Below are 18,140 nucleotides of genomic sequence, written 5' to 3'. Positions count from 1 at the left end.
ATTTCTCTTAGGAAGTAAACTGATACAACTACTCTGCAAAGTAATTTGACACTTTTTTAAAAAGTTATTTTTAATTGGAGGATAACTGTTTTACAATGTTGTGCTGGTTTCTGCTGCATGACAACGTGACGATTTCTGACAAAACTACACATGCAGCTGGGGCTTTGCAAGTGGCTCAGTGGGAAAGAATTCTCCTGCAGTGAAGGAGATGGGGGTTCAACCCCTGGGTTGGGAAGATCCCCTGGAGAAGGACTCCAGGGTTCTTGCCTGGGAAATCCCATGGACAAAGGAGCCTGATGGGATACAGTCCAGGGCTGTAAAAGAGTTGGACATGACTGAGCAACTGAACAACAATAGCAAACATGCAACTACCAAATGACCAAGCAATTGCACTCTTGGGCAAACAGCAGAGAAAGCAAACCTTAGGTTCATACCCCAATCTGTACACAAACGTTCATAGCAACTTTATTTGTAATAGCCAAAAAAGTGGAAATGACCCAAATGTCCTTCATTAGGTGGTTAAACAAACTCTGGTACATATATACCATATAACACTAATCTGACAAAGGAAAACAGGGAAAAAGAAAAAAACCCACAAAATACTGATAACATGCCACAAATTAGCTGGTTTTCCAGGGAATTTTGCTCAGTTAAAAAGCCAATCCCAAGAGGTCACATACTGTGTAATTTCATTTTTGTCTTTAAATGACAGAATTACTGGAATGGAATATAGATAGATTAGTGGTTGCCAAGGGTCAAAGATCGGAGTAGAAAGAGGTGGATCCATCTAGAAAAGGCAACATGAGGGATCTTTGTGATTGAAATTTTTTGTATCTTGACTATACCAATGTAGTATACTGCCTGGTGATATTGTATTAACAGTTTTGCAACATGTTACCACTGGGAGAAATTGAATAAAGGATGCAAAGGATCTCTGCATTACTTCACGAATGCATGTGAATCTACATTACTTGAAAAGGTTAACTTTTAAAAAATCAAAAATAAAACAACCAAAGCCTGAAGTGTGTAGTGTGTAAACAGTAAAATTCTTTCAAGAGAACTTAAATACAATAAACTAACTATACATCCCTATGAAAAATATCTAAAGGGGAAAAAAAAGTTATAAACTTTTTACATAAACATATCATTGGTACTGTTACTCTGAAACTGTTATATTCTTCTATGTGATTAAGCAGTTGAGAAAATTATGTGATACTCTAATTACACTACTGACTGTGTTGTTGAGAACTAGCATAGAAGGAGACACAGACGGAATACAGAAACAGTAAGATGAAAACCTTGTACAGTTGACCCCTGAACAATGAGAGGGTTAGGGGTGCTAAAATGCAGCATGTGTGGTTTTGTAGTATTTACTATTGAAAACAATTCACACATAAGTGGGCATGCATAGTTCATATCCATGCTGTTCAAGGGTCAACTGTACCCCTAAATTTAAATTGCAATTATCAATATAAGCTCCTGTATTTTATCTTAAAAATAAACAGACAAAACTTATAGTAGACTAGCTTCATCTACTAAAAAGACATAGGAACAATGAGAAGTCCAGTAGGAAGAACATTACTAGCTCTCAGATTCTGGTCTTGAAAACCTATTCTGAGCTTGGGGCAGAGAAGTATAAGGTAAGCCTGAGATATCTTGTCACGCTGATAACTGCAATATGCTGATACCCAATATGTTTAAACCCCTGACTTAAAATTCTTTTCATTATTCTAAAAACAGATAAACACTACAAATCAACAAGCATTTATCTTGCCATTCCTCAGTAAAATATAAAAGAACTGAACAGTTAATATGGGGAAGTTCTACAGAAACAGTCCAGCTAATAAGTGATAAGCAACAGAATTAACATGTCACTTAATTTGCAACCCCTAATAAATTAATAGATCTTAAAAATGACTATCAATGGGTCCCATTCATATATTATGTGTCACCTGATAGAATACAGTCTATGTCTTAACCCCCAGAAAGGAGGGGGATCGAAATCTAATCACACACTATTTACAGAATTATATATAGAGAGAAAACTGTGAAATCATGAAAATGGAATTGGTAAACTCACCAGGATAAACGATTCATTCCCTTAAAAAGAAACAAACTGCAAAGGAGATTGAGGTTGGTGGGGTAAAGAGTATAGGTTTAGATTACTAGAGACTTAAAAGAGATGTATATCAACCAATCAATACTTTAAGAAAGGCTGGGGGCTTCCCTGAAACTTCCCTGAGGGCTCAGTGGCTAAAGAATCTGCCTGCAATGCAGTAGAAACAGAAGACTCAGGTTCAGTTCCTGGGTTGGGAAGGCGCCCTGGAGAAAGAAATGGCAACCCACTCCAGTATCCTTGCCTGTAGAGTTCCATGGACAGAGGAGACTGGTGGGCTACAGTCCAATGGGTCACAAAGAGTCAGACAAGACTAAGCACGAGCATGAACAGGGGCTTCCCTAGTGGTCCAGTGGTAAAGAATCTGCCTGCCAAGGCAGAGGACACAGGTTTGGTCTCTGATCCGGGAAGAATCTACAAGCCGCAGAGCAACTAAGCCCATGCGCCACAACTATTCAGCCTGTGTTCTAGAGTCCGCGCTGCAACTACTGAGCTCATGTGTCACAACTACTGAAGCCCCAACGCCCTAGAGCCTGTGCTCCCAACAAAAGAAGCCTCCATACCGCAACTAAAGAGTAGCCTCTGCTCACCACAACTAGAGAAAAGCCTATGCAGCAATGAAGACCCAGCATCGCCAAAAATAAATAAATAAATAAGTTATGTTTAAAAATAAAAAGTGGTTAAATGTAGCAGATTTTGTTTCAATAATCCTTTTGTGATTACAGATTTTTGTTAAGAATTCTTTTATCGATACATACTGATATATATATAAACAAATATATATATACTTAAATATATATATGGACACATATGAATGGAATAATATAGTTGAGATTTGCATTAAAATACATGAAGGAGAAAAATTTATAGCAGTGTAAATGAAAAGATTATTGAGAATTGTTGAAGCAGGGTGGTAGAAATATGTGGGTTCATTATACCAGTACTTTTATATAGGTTTGAAATGTCCATTTAAAAACATTTTTTAAAAACACAGAAAAAGAAACGGGAAGAGAACACATTATTGCCAACAGGTGGAATAATAGTATAAGCCCTACAAAACTGTGTATTAGAAGGGAAGGCCCTTGTAATAATTTTTTTTTTTGTAATAACTTTTTAACATAATGTGCAGTCCACTGAAAAAAGATGTCACTTAGAAAATGCACTAGGATTTTATGCATTATTAAAAACCCTAGATAGAAAATAATCTGTGACATTATCAATGGAAAGATTCTTCCTGATTTTAGAGATGTCAGAATGAAAACAAACAAAACCCCAAACCATAAAAATGAAGCCCATATTAACACAGTATCCATTAATTGTTTAATCTAGAATTCGTACATAAACTTCTAGTAACTAAAGATTACCTTGGTAAAATTACTGGCAGTTTTACTGCATGAACAACTTACCTAGGCTGACAACGTTCACAAAGATATGTATCAGGAATATGCTGCCTGTCAATCCCCATGCAGTCAATATGTTGCCAAACACTTTAAAAAGGAAGGAAAAAAAAAAGCAGAACATACAAAATACTATTAAAATCATAGTTAAATTAAGATTTGATATTCTATTTAACTATTACTTAATAAGTGCCTATTTTGAGGTTAGCAGTATAAAAGGTAATGTGAAGAATTCATAGAAATATGTCCTCAGGAAAATAAAACTTTGAGATGCAAAAGTAGAGGACAAATGTAGGATATCATATACATGATACAAATTTCTAAAGCAAATATAATATTAAAATGTAAAAGGTACATATTTTATTACAAATCACAAGCTGCAGATGTCCACACCATTTGGAATTAATGGGAAAAGCATCCTGGAGAATAATGGGACTTGAAGAGAACCTCACATGGGAAATTACAAAGAAAGAAATGTCACATAGCAACACTTTCTCAAGTAGATGGATATAGAGAGCAACAGTCAGAAGGCAGTTAATGTATTTGAAGAATGTTCGTTTTGAGAAACAGAGGGGAATAAAATTCAATTAGTAAAGCGTATTTACAGTATATAGAACCTGGAATGTCAAAGTGTGTGTAGCACTCCTCTAACTGGCAACAGGTAACAACTAGAGGTTGTTTTGATGGTATATAGTATTCAAAAAAATTTTAAAAACTGAAGGTATAAAAATCAACTAAGAGGCTTTTCCAACATTCCAGATCTAAGTTAAAGAATTGAATGAACTAGAATGATGGCAGAGAAGATGAAGTTTAAGAATCCAAGAGTCACTGCATGAAGATAGAGACTAAATTTATTATGAACTCTATTTTTAAGAGTAATACATGGAGCAGCTTGAGGCAAACTTCTCAAGTTTGAGGCTATTTTATGGCCAAAACTTTAATTGGTCTATAGCTGATATATATGCCTGTTTCTAAAAAATAATCTTATTCTTTATACAAAAATGAGCTACTTTTAATATATATAATTTATACATAAAAGCTACTAAGTTAACTGCTATGATCTTGCTCTTTTTAACTGAGGATGCTGGGACAAGAATTGGTAGAATGTAAAGATAACTGTCTATATATCAAAGATGATGGGGGGAAAAGTTTAAAAGAAAAGCAAAGCACTTGACGAGAGTTAAAATAACAAATTATGTTAAATTTGGGGGTAAGTAATAGTTCATGGAGAAAACAGGAGAAATAAAACTAGGAAATGAATAAATATCAGAGCTCTAGTTGGCAAATTTGAAAGAGAGTATGGGCAGCAGGTACATGAAAACACATAGAGCCAATGTAAAGCAAGAATAGAGGAAAAAGATTAAGCCTGGAAGTATATATTATACTCCAGGTTAAGCAATGGAAAAGTAGAATAACAAAAAATTATTAACAAATAGACCAGTTGCTAAAAATCAAATACCTTGAATAATCCAAAATATGTGAACTGGTCCTTCGAGAATTTGTAGTTAGGTATAAATGCTAAAGAACTATTTCACTATTTTCGAATAGATATAATTCTATATTATATATAGATCATTGTAATTAATCAAAAGTTTAGATTTTGCATTAGAATAAAAATAGTCAAATATTATATAATTTATTACATAAGACAAAAATCAGCTATGAGATATTTTATGTGATTGGTTAAAATATGAATTGAGAGTTGCTACTAAGTAATTAAAAAATTATGAGGAAAACAAGTTACCAGTGAAGTTATTTTCTTCGGTTTTAAATTTACCTCCTGAATAAACTTCCTGAGGTAAGTGGTAATAGTATGCTTATGGTAATAGTATGTACCATAAGTTTAGTTGTTAATTTGAAAAAGTGTCACAATATAGTTTTATTATTAAAATTAACTCAAAGTATTAATACTACAACTTTCCATAAAAATAACATCAAATTTCACATTTCACTTAAGACTAATTTTCCCCATTTTTGGCAAAGATAAATCACCTTTCTGAAATATAACCCTAACTGCATATTTGTATCAACTACATCTCACTCCTAATCACCTAACAGACGGGAACAGGATTACAAATAATGCAAAGTAATTTATATTTAGCTCAACAAAGCCAAATATTATACTCACATTCAAATATGAATACTATTTCAAATAAAATAATGAAGCTATGTCTTAACGACCAGATCCAGGATATTCTGAAAACTATCAAACTTTCTTACCCTCTACAGTGCTTAAATACTGCTTAAATACTCTCTGCTTCCCAGCCTTGCAGGGGATGGACTCAGTAACTTTCAGGTTGAAACCCTACTGTTCCCTCTCCATCCTCCCCATCTCCCTCCCACCAGAAAAAAAATAAAGAAAGAAAACAAAACCCCACTTTCTGTCCCAATCACACCTTCTCTAGGGGAGGAGGCCTTTCTTGGTGGTTGAACCAGGGTTGGGGGAGGGGAGACTGTGGTTCTGGTTCAAGGAGACTCCAGAGTGCTGCAAGGGTCAAGTCAAAAGGAGGTGAGAGAGTCAGGTCAAACAAACATCAATCAAATGTATAATTCCCCCAAACTGGAAAATCACAGTTGACTATATAGCACAAATAATTCCAAAGGAAATACACAGGACTCAATTCTCCTCTCATTTGTATCTGTCTACTTTATGTAGTGTATTACTATTGAATGAGTGAAAAGAGAGGTGTGATTCTGTATAAATAAAAGTTTAGAACTGATTGCCTATTACTCAATTAACAACGAGGATTTCCAAAAAACTCTTAAGATAGTTTTTTTTCTTTCTTTCTTTCCCATAGGGGCACTTTCTAGGAGAAAAACAGTTTGCAATGATAGTAGCAGAAGGATCACTTTAAAAATTCATTTATCAGTTCCTTTCAAAGCGAGTTTAATTATCTTTTCCAACATTAACAATCACAAACATTACGAGCATTCAAGAAAACAAGCAAATAGCATGAAATATTTTACCTGCATTTGTCACAACAGATCATGTATCCATCATCATGTGTAAAACCACATATGCACCTGGTTACATCAGTACCGTAACTTCCATCCTCAGATGTGCTGATTGTAGTAGCACTGGAAGTTTCATCAAAATTAGGAGTGGTAAAGATGCCTACTTCATTTTTGCTAATAAGAACTGATGGAGGAGGGGAAGCTGGAGGTGTTGGAGGAGGACGAGCACCGTAATTATGGTCCTGGATAATTAAACACAAACACCGCACAATGTAATTTCAATAACAGTATGATCTAAGCAACTTAAATAAAACTCAGTCCTTAACCTGAGTATTTGAGAGAGATGAAATTGGCCCATTTCTTCCTTAATACCTTTAAAATAATGACTTGCTGAAACTAAATTTTAAACCATAGTAATAAATGAAAATATCTACGTACAACCTTAGTCACCTTCACAATACAAGATGTGAGAATAGTGATGGTTAAAAAAAGCAAACACAAAACCCTTAGGAAAATAGAGGCTAAAGAATAACAAATACAATTACAGAAGACATATTGTCACTAGACAGTATACAATAGGGATTTTTTAAGTTTGGGTATTTTTTATTCTGGTCCAAATGGTAAAAATTTCTGATAATGGTAACTCGATAATACCACACATGTGTTCAGTTCTGCAGCTGTTTCAGTCTGTACTCTGCCTCTTACTAGCTATGCAACACTCAATAAGTTAGCTTAGATAAGCTTTCATTTTCTCAGCTATGAAATGGGGATGAAAATTATACCTATGAGGTTGTTTCCAAAAATTAGATAATATATGTAAAAATGCTCAGCACAGAGCTTGACATATAAGAGCTAAATCAGTGGTGACTATATAATTTATCATATAAATTACTATATAATTTAAAATCAACAGTAGATAGTATAATTCTACCTACAATCTTTTCATAGGGAAGGTAAAGAATTTTAACACTAAACTAGTAAAAGCATAAAAAGCAAAATAATAATACTATAAAAACTTCTAAGGAATTCCTCTTATAGAATTTTAATCCCTTGAATATATATAATTAGATCAATAACAAATTAAACTACAAATTATATACCTAATTGTTTAGATAGTATAAAAAGTCTGCATTTTAAATATTCAGTTTTAGGCATAACACCACATACATCAACTTTCAACCTTTAAATATAAAAAATACAAATTTATATACAGATACTAAAAAACCTTCCAGAGAAATGTTTGACACTTACCGCATAGGGCAAACCAATGTAACTGTGTGAATGATGCGAGCTGCTGGTATATAACTGGTGGGGATAACTGTTGGATTTCTCAACTACCACAGGGCTAGCTTCTACGGATTCTGGTCTGGAAGGAAAAAACATTGCATCAAAGAGAATTCCACTGACTCTTTTTTTTCCTTTTCATCTATTTAAAATTATAACACTTACTACATTGGCTATACAAATAAAATGTCTTTAAAATGTCTAAAACACAGACACCCTGCAGATATGACATACCCTATCTAGAGTCCATGTTATAAAAAAACTTTTAAGTACAATAAATGTCCCGTCTTCAAACTCTGATATAGTTTCCCTATCATTGAAAAAATTACTAGACATTAAAAATTCCTTAATGTACTCAGTGGCACTGGGGACACTATGCACAGGGGTAGACAAAAGTGGTAGAAATAATTTAAACAAGACTACGGACATACTGAATCCATATGGATAAACCCCAATTTGAATGTGAAGTATACATTTCAATGTTCAAAGCTTCAGGTACCTGTTACTGTGTCAAGATATAACAAAGTCTTGGAACTATCAGAAAAGCTAAGGAAAGGAAACCTTACAATGAACCAAGACTTGCTTATGAAAAAAAATTCAACCAGTAGCTGTGGTAGTGTCAGATTAGCAGTTCTGGCCTGATAATGACTAAATGATGATGAGCTGAGCTGACCAACCACTGACAGAAACAACTCACCTACTATGGCTGACTTCTAAGTTCCCTGGTCTAGCATTTTGTGTACATCACCTGCCCAGATTCTTCACTTGTATCAATCCTCCTGGAGCCCTCGTCTGACAATTCCTATTGATCAATGTGACAGTGAACCTACTTCTGAGGGCAATTCACACTGAAATTAATTTCTCCCTTGCACAAACACAACATGACTTATTTCCATGCCTTTATTCTTACCAAGGCACTGTTTGAGATGATTTTTTCAAAACCTTTATCAAACCTCTTAATCAAAACCATTTCTCAGAATTTAATACTATTTGAATTCTTCATGGTTTAAGGCTGCTTAACGCAGTTACAATCTAACTGGTCAAATTTCTCTTGTCAACTACTTCTCTCCTCAACTCATCCCTTAAGCAAATTCTCAATTTCGCTCTATTACTTGGGATCCAGTGTGCTACAATCAGGAGAGAGACAAGACACAAACTAAGGTCAGGTGGTTCTGAAGGAGATTATAAAAGAAGAGTCTCCAAAATGTTCTGAATCTTTAGAAAACCAGTGCTCACCTAATAGCTATGCTGTGATGTTAAAAATTGACTTATTTAATCTTTAAAAGAGAAATGTTTAATTCCAAAATTAATTTATGTTTACTGTACAAACTTTAAAAGAGACGTAACAAGAAAGTGGAAGATCATGTCTTCATCCAAACCTGACAGACCCATGTTAAGATGTCACGTACCCTCCTCTATATTTGTCTCTCCATAAATACATCTCACAGTTTTTTAAAAATGAGAATATACAATATGTAATTACAATTTGGTGCTTCCCTGATGGCTTGTGTGTGTGCTCAGTTGCTTCAGTCGTGTCCAACTGTCTGTGACCCTGTGGACTGTAGCCTGCCAGCCTCCTCTGCCCATGGGATTCTTCAGGCAAGAAGATTGGAGCGGGTTGCCATGCCCTCCCCTCCAGGGGATCTTCCATACCCAGGGATTGAACTCACATTTCTTAAGTCTCCTACATTAGCAGGCAGGTTCTTTATGGCTAGCATCACCTCGGAAGAATTCACCTGCCAATGCAGGAGACCCAGGTTTTATCCTTGGGTGGAGAAGATCCCCTGGAGAAGGAAAATGGCAACCCACTCCAGTATTCTTGCCTGGAGAACTCCATGGACAGAGAAGCCTGGCCAACTACAGTCCATGGGGTCCTAAAGAGTCAGGCACAACTTAAGTGATTAAACAACAACAAATTCACAATTTGCTTTTGCAACCTTCCAATGTTAACACATAGTGCTGTCTTGTTTTTTATAATAACTGCTTATTTCATTATATGAATGTACCATAGTTTATTTAATAAATTCCGTACTGGATGTTTAAATTGTTCCTATTCTTCAGTGTTAAAGATATCATTGCAATTGTACACTGTTTTATATATCATTTTCTATTTACATAATGGTATTTCTACAACATGGATTCCTTGAGGCAGACATGCTGAACAAAAGGATAAAATTCACATAAAATGAACAAATAAACTGCTTTGATTATAATATTGATTCCTTTCAAATTCTTTTTAAAATACACAGCGGGAAGACTCCCCTGGTGGTCCGCTGGTTAAGAATCCACCTGGCAATACAGAGGATACCAGTTTGATATTTGATCAGAGAACTAAGATCCTACAGAGCAACTAAACCTGACTGCCTCAACTACTGAACTCATGCGCTCTGGGCCCATGCATCACAACGAGAGAATCTGTGTGCCACAATGAAAGATCCAATGCAGCCAAGTAAATAAATAAATAAATATTCTTTAAAATACATAGAGGGAAGAAGTAGAGTTTTAGCAATTCCTGATTATTAGAGCAACATGTAAGAATTACGGCCATTATAGAAAGAATCACTTTTAGAGATTTAAAGTGTGGCAAGAAATTTCTATTTTGGAGTAGATAATGGGTGGGAATTAAACAAGACTTTCAGCCCAAATATAGATAAATTCAAGCATGTAAACAAGCCACAAATCCTTTGTATAACCCCATGATTCGAATTAAAACTATACAGCACTATTCACAATTGCCAAGACATGAAAACCACCTACATGTCCACTGACAGATGAAAGGATAAGGAAGATGTGGCACAGAGTATACCATGGAATACAACTCGGCCATAAAAAGGATGAGGCAGACTGTTCGCAACAACATGGATGTAGCTAGAGATCATCACACTAAGTGAAGTCAGTCAGACATAGAAAGACAAATAATGCATGGTATCATTCATATGTGGAATGTAAAATATAGCACAAATGAACCTATCTATAAAACAGAAGCAGACTCACAGACATAGACAACAGACTGTGGTTGTCAGATGGGGAGGGAAAGAGACAGGGAGAGACTGGAAGTTTGAGGTTAGTAGATGCAAAGTACTATATTTAACATGGATAAATAACAACGTCCTCCTCTACAGCACCTAGAACTATATCCAATCTCCTGGGATAAACCATAATGGAGAAGAACACAAAAATGAATGCATATGTGTATAACTAAGCCACTTTGCAGAAAATACAGCAACACTGAACAGCAGAAAATAGCACAACACTGTAAAAAATTAAAGCTCTAAGTACTGAAAAGCTGGCAATGCAAGAAGGCAGAAAACATCTTCATTTCTACGCTGATACTTACTAAAAGTAATTTTTAAAAGGTAACAATTTAAAAAGAAATGGGTTGACACAGTTTAAGGATTTTCCTGAACTGTAAGATAGTATTTAACAGAAAACAAAAAACAGGGCACCAGACATTCTTAGAAATGTTCTTTAAAAAGTCCCATGGTGCTAAATATCCTCAAAGCATACAGTAAATCTGAAAACAACTTTGTGACAAATACCAAGTCAAATATCCTTTAGATCCAGTAACCCCGCTACTGGAAATTTATTCTAATAAAATTAATTTCCACTAAGTAATTACTCACAGAATTGAGGTGTTCTTTGTAATACTATTCCTAAAACCAGGTATTCAAGTAGTAATTATTTAAATGTCCAACCAGGAGAAAATGCTTAATTAAATTTGAGCAAAGCTATTTTTTGCTATATTTACACATGGACAATGCACAGCAAGAACTGACAGTAACAAAAATTACTACATTATGGTTATGGGAACTTTCTCAAAATCCCCTGGAATATTACCACAAAGCTTTAATAATTTTTTTATACTGCATGGCTAAAGAGATAATATACAAAAAATATAAGTTTTTGTGTAAATAGTTGTTACAGAGTTTTGCCAAGAGAACACACTGATCATAGCAATACCCTCTTCCAACAAAACAAGAAAAAATTCTACACATGGACATCACAGGTCGTCAATACTGAAATCAGATTGATTACATTCATTGCAGCCGAAGATGGAGAAGTTCTATACAGTCAGCAAAAACAAGACGTGAGCTGACTGTGGTTCAGATCATGAACCCCTTATTGGAAAATTCAGACTTAAACAGAAGAAAGTAGGGAAAACCACTAGGCCATTCAAATATGACCTAAATCAAATCCCTTACAATTACACAGTTGAAGGAACAAATAGATTCAAGGGATTACATCTGACAGTGCCTGAAGAACTGTGGACGGAGGTTTGTAACATGGTACAGAAGACAGTGATCAAAACTATCAAGAAAAATAAATGCAAAAAGGCAAAGTGGTTGTCTGAGGCTGCCTTACAAATAGCTTAGAAATGAAGAGAAGGGACTTCCCTGGTGGTTCAATGGCTAAGATTCTATGCTACCAATGCAGGGGACTCAGGTTCAATCCCTGGTCAGGGAACTAGATCCCACATGTCTCAACTAAGACCCATGCAGCCAAATAAATAAACATTTAAAAAAAGAAAAGAAGAGAAGCAAAAGGTAAAGGAGAAAAGGAAAGATATACCCATTTGAATGCAGAGTTCCAAAGAATAGCAAGGAGAGATAAGAAAGCCTTCCTCAGTGATCAATGCAAAGGAACAGAAAAACAACAGAATGGGAAAGACTAGAGATTGCTTGAAAACTAGTTACCAAGGGAACATTTCTTGCAAAGATGGGCACAATAACAAGGACAGAAATGGTACAGACTTAACAGTAACAGAAGATATTAAGAAGAGGTGACAAGAATACATAGAAGAACTATACAAAAGCAATCTTAACAACCCAGATAACCATGATGGTGTCATTACCCACCTAGAGCCAGACATCGTGGAGTATGAAATCAAGCAGGCTTTAGGAAGCAACACGAACAAAGCTAGGAGAGGTGATGGAATTCCAGCTGAGCTTTTCAAATCCTAAAAGATGATGCTGTGAAAGTGCTGCACTCAATATGCCAGCAAATTTGGAAAACTCAGCAGTGGCCACAGGACTGGAAAAGGTCAGTTTTCATTCCAATCCCAAAGAAGGGCAATGTTCAAACTACCACACGATTTGCACTCATTTCACATGCTAGCAAAGTAATGCTCAAAATTCTCCAAGCTAGGCTTCAACGGTATGCGAACCGAGAACTTCCAGATGTTCAAGCTGGATTTAGAAAAGGCAAAGGAAACAGAGATCAAATTGCCAACATCTGCTGGATCACAGAAAAAGCAAGAGAATTTCAGAAAAACATATACTTCTGCTTCACTGAGTATGCTTTATAAAGCCTTTGACTGTGTGGAACACAACAAACTGTGAGAAATTCTTAAAGATGGGAATACTAGACCATCTCACCTGCCTCCTGAGATACTTGTATGCAGATCAAGAAGCAACAGTTAGAACCGGACATGGAACAACAGGCTGGTTCCAAATTGGGAAAGGAGTACGTCAATGCTGTATAGTGTCACCCTGCTTATTTAACTTATATGCAGAGTATATCATGCGAAATGCATGGTTGGATGACTCACAAGCTGGAATGAAGATTGCGGGAAGAAACATCAATAACCTCAGATACGTTGGTGACACCACCCTTATAGCAGAAAGCAAAGAGGAACTAAAGAGCCTCTTGATGAAGGTCAAAGAAGAGAGTGAAAAGGCTGGCTTAAAACTGAACATTCAAAAACAAAGATCATGGCATCCGGTCCCATCACTTCTGGCAAACAGATGGGGAAACAATGGAAAGAGTGATAGACTTTATTTTCTTGGGCTCCAAAATCACTGCAGATGGTGACTACAGCCATGAAATTAAAAGACACTAAAAAGTTGTTTAATGCTAATGTCTTTGCCGACAAAAGTCTGTATAATCAAAGCTATGGTTTTCCTAGTAGTTGTGTATGCATGTGAGAGTTGGACCATAAGGAAGGCTGAGTGCTGAAGAATTTATGCTTTTGAACTGTGGTGTTGGAGAAGGCTTCTGAGAGTCCCTTGGACTGCAAGGAGATCAAACCAGTCAATTATAAAGGAAATCAATCCTGAATATTCATTGGAAGGCCTGATGCTGAAGTTCCAATACTTTGGCCACCTGATGTGAAGAGCCGACTCATTAAAAAATTGACTCTGATGCTGGGAAAGATTGAAGGCAGGAAGAGAAGAGGACAAGATGATTGGATGGGATCACTGACTCTATGGACAGGAGTCTGAGTAAGTTCTGGGAGATGGTGAAGGACAGGGGAGCCTGGCATGCTACACAGTCCATGGTGTTGCCAAGAGTCAGACATGACTGAGCAACTAAACAACAATTTCTAGTTGTTACATGATATCCTGAACTTCTTTGAGTCGATTTTTCCATTTAAGACTGTTCAGAATTCTGAAAGAAACTTTTTATTTGACTATTTAGCCACACAAAGCTTGAGTCATCTTCAAGGGCTTGTTTTTGATTTATAGCACATTACTAAAGAGCTTCCAAAAAGAGAGCTTTACACAGACTCTACAGTTGAGAAAATAAAATTTTATTTTAAACTCCTACTCTTAACTGTGAGATTTGGGAACTTAATATTCATTGGTTTAAGATAATATGATTTAAATTTCCTAGTTAAAATCACTTAAAACAATACCATCACTTGTTAAAATTTTCATACTGAAGAACTTTATACCCCTCCTCCTTTTGTATTCTGTCCCAAGGTCTTCTATCATTGTTAGTACTCAGTCACTCAAATAATGCAGCAAATTTCAATCTCTATCTTGTTGCTGCTTTAATTCTGCTAGTTTCCAGCTGCCTGAATTAGGCACTAACAAGAACTGTTAAACAATAACGAATCTGCCTGCAATGTGGGAGAACTGGGTTCCATCCCGGGTCAGGAAGATCCCCTGGAGAAGAGCATGGCAACCCACTCCAGTATTCTTGGCTGGAGAATCCCATGGACAGAGGAGCCTGGTAGGCTACAGTTCATGGGGTTGCAAAGAGTTGGACATGACTGAGTGACTAACACTTTCACTTGAAATAGGCACTAACTGGAACTGTTACTTTAAAGAACTATACCATTCAACTTACTGAAATCACATTTTTTTTTTTTCTCATATAGGGACATTTTGTTCAATTCTATAGTCCCTTTTATCTGTCTACCATGAAGAGGCTATAAAAATTTTTAGCCTTAGTTCTACCTTTCCTACACAAATGAAATAGAATTAACTAAGATAACGAGCATTCAACAATCATTTGTATGTAGTAAGTTTCAGGGTTCACAAAGAGACCTTCAAGCCTTATGATTCATGTCTTACTACTGTTTCCAAACTTCTTCATCCTCTCAAACAGACACTTTGTTCTCATATCTCTTACCTTTTCCAGGTCCAATCACCTGGTAACCTTTACTATCTATCTCTATTTGCCCATTCTAGACAATTTACATCAGTTCAGTTGCTCAGTCGTGTCCGACTCTTCGCAATGTAAGACAATGTACATAAATGGAATCATAAAATATTTCTCATTTTATGTCTGTTTTATTTTACTTAGCATAACATTTTCAAGTTTCATCCACTTTATACCATGTTTCAGAATTCTGTTCTTTTTTATGGCTAATATTCCATTGTATAGATGGGCCACATTTTGATTTGTCCATTCATCTGTTGATGGACACTTGAGATGTTACCTTTTGTCTAACACAGACCTTTTGTCTATTGCGAGTAATGTTGCTATGGATACTGGTATACAAATATCTGTTTTGAGCCTTTGATTTCAATTCTTTTTCTGGGTCATAAATTCTGTTTAACATTTTGAGAAAGTACCAAACTGTTTCCCATTTTTTTTTAATGCCTTAATCTCCTTTTTAAGTTTTTCTTTTCCCTATCTCCTAAATGTTTGTTTTCTAGGTGTTGGTACTTTACACATTGGAGGTTTCACCCACTACTATAGTTTTCACCATTTCCTATGTGTTCACGACTTCCAAATCATCTTTAATCTAATTCTATTTCATTAGCTTTACCCAAATAGCTCTCCATATTACTAGACCTCTTAATTTAGATGTCTCATGACTATAAAGTAGATGTTTGTTGTAGAAAACCCTTTTTTACATCCCAGATTTTGGAATTTAAAATTAAACCAGGGACTTCCCTGGTGGTCCAGTGGCTAAGACTGGGCGCTTCCAATGCAGGGGGCGTGGGTTCAATGCCTGCCTGGGGAACTAAGATCCCACATGCTGTGCAGTGCAGCCAAAAGAAGAGAATTAAATTAAATTTAGAGCTGGAGCCAATCAACTTTTTCTGTGAAGAACCAGAGAGTAAATATATTCAGGACCTCAAACAATATGGTTTCTATTGTAACTTCTCACCTCTACTGTACCTGGAAAGCCAGAAAATATAATTAAACAAGTGGGCATGACTGAGTCTCAATAAAATCTTACTCATAAAAATCAGGCAACAGGCTGGGTTTGGCTCAGTGATCCTAGTTTGCTGACTGCTTGTTTAGAGAAAGCAAATTTGGGGAAGGAACTGATTGTAATAGAGTACCATTTGGCTTTAGCAAGTGCTACTAGTGTAATGGTATAATTTTCTTTGAAAATGTAACATCAACTCAACAGGAATTTCTTATTAATTTATTAATAAATAATTATTGAGGGTTTATTATATATCAGCTACTGTTTTAGGTACTGGGAACACAATTCCATATCTAAAATCTAGCATTTACACTCAAATTGTTTTTCTCTTATAAAAATGGAAAAATGCCACTTTGTATTACAACCCTATTCTTCCACTTGCTCTCTGGACCTTATCCCTTCTCACCTTTTCAAGATCTGTACACTTTACTCTTGCCAGCAACTATCCCTTGTGTCTTACATCTTCAGTCTACCTCTATATTAGATCACTGCTGTCTTTATTTATTATTCCATTTAAAACTCCTGCCCCCTTTCATTTGTCATTTCTCTGTTCCTCTTTTTAGAAAACTCCTTGAAAGAGTCGTTTGTGCTCAACATCAGGCTGCACAAGACCATGATAACTATCCATATTGTCAAACTAATTGGTAATTGTACTTTATATAGACTTTTCAGCATGTGATGTAAATGTTCCCTTCCTAAAAAGATTTACCTTTGCTAGCTTTCTAGATACCACACTTAACTGGCCACTCTTTCTCGTTTTTGCTTGATTTTCTTTTCTGCCCATAAATGTTTTCTCTTTCCCCCCGGTTCATCTTCTTCTTTAAACAACTCTCCATCCAGTTGCTTAATCCAAAACCATAAAGTATCATTCTTGATTATTCATTTGCCCTCACCCACCACATCTAATTCTTTGATCAATTCTGGCTCTTCTTCCAATATACATTTACAATCAGTACACTTCTCTCCCTAGTCCAAGTCTCTGTCATCTCTTGCCTGGACATTGCAGTAACACTATGAATGTACTGAATGCTGCTGAATTGTACAGTTAAAACTAGTTAAAACAGTAAACTTAATGTTATGTATATTTTACTATAATTTGTTAAAAGAAAGAAAGAAAACCACAAAAGGCTAGTTTCACTAAAGCCAAAGGTACAGAGAATCAAAAGTAATAAATCCTCCTGAGACAACAAACAATATGAGGCCTGAAAACTATGCATTAGCTTCAACATGCCAGTAGCAGGGTAAAAGTAAAAGTCAATTTGTATGGAGCAGTTGGAAGCAGAGTGAAGGACGCAAGCATTCAAGCATCTGAATAGACTGACAATTGAGACAGTGCCCAAGGAACCAAAAGAATGACAAGCGGAGATAATACTGATACAGGGTCAAGATTTAACCTGAAATAGCCACTCTCAGAACCTACCTCTGACCCTGTGAGGTGATACTGGGTTTTAGAAAAGGTAAAATGCTGTTGCTAAGACTCATTTAGTGGAGCAGGTACAGCAAAGATGTAGTGGAGATGCTTTGCAAATGGCTTCAAGGGAGGGGTAGAATATGGATTTCTTTCCCTCAGATTGGAAGTACTTTTGTTCTGGCCTAGAATTAGTGGTAATAGATCTGCTTCTGCTGAGTCTATACAGGTGTAATGCAGAGGGCAATTCTTGGATTCCCAGACAATGCTATCAGGAAGCAAGGGGTGGAGAAGCATTCGCTGAGTTCTGCTTGTTGTGACATTGAGTATAGTAGGACAGAACTATTCAGGGAAACAGTACCTGCTGCTCCTAAGTGATATTCAGGAACTGTTCTAGAAGGTATTTTAAATATCACATTGTTCAACCTCCAGTATTACACACCAGGAGATTACTGATCTAAGTGCCACAAACTGATCATCATTAAGTCACTGTGTATCCATGAGACATGAAACATAAGCTCTCTGGATTTCAGATTCCACATTTACAAAATCAAGTCTTAATTTTAAGTCACATGGCATTATAATAACAAA

General features: G+C 35.9%; 1 protein-coding gene across 16 annotated transcripts in view; it reads right to left on the bottom strand.

Moving 5' to 3' along the window:
* The window catches only part of KMT2E (lysine methyltransferase 2E (inactive)), a 93,257-nt gene that overhangs the window by 46,684 nt on the left and 28,433 nt on the right, over nucleotides 1-18,140 (bottom strand). For 15 of the 16 annotated variants that reach the window (XM_060414663.1, XM_042249185.1, XM_060414669.1 and 12 more), the window contains 3 exons: nucleotides 7,720-7,834; nucleotides 6,481-6,710; nucleotides 3,523-3,603 (listed from right to left, as the gene is read on the bottom strand). In XM_060414663.1, coding sequence (XP_060270646.1) covers nucleotides 3,523-3,603; nucleotides 6,481-6,710; nucleotides 7,720-7,834 — 426 coding nt within the window. Of the gene's footprint in view, nucleotides 1-3,522; nucleotides 3,604-5,909; nucleotides 5,999-6,480; nucleotides 6,711-7,719; nucleotides 7,835-18,140 lie in introns of those variants that run through there. The other variant, XM_012176679.4, reaches the window with a different exon arrangement.

This window comes from Ovis aries, chromosome 4 (genome assembly GCF_016772045.2).
Source record: "Ovis aries strain OAR_USU_Benz2616 breed Rambouillet chromosome 4, ARS-UI_Ramb_v3.0, whole genome shotgun sequence".
Lineage (NCBI taxonomy): Eukaryota > Metazoa > Chordata > Mammalia > Artiodactyla > Bovidae > Ovis > Ovis aries.
Note: the sequence above shows the minus strand (reverse complement) of the source record. Positions and strands in the feature narration are given on the sequence as shown.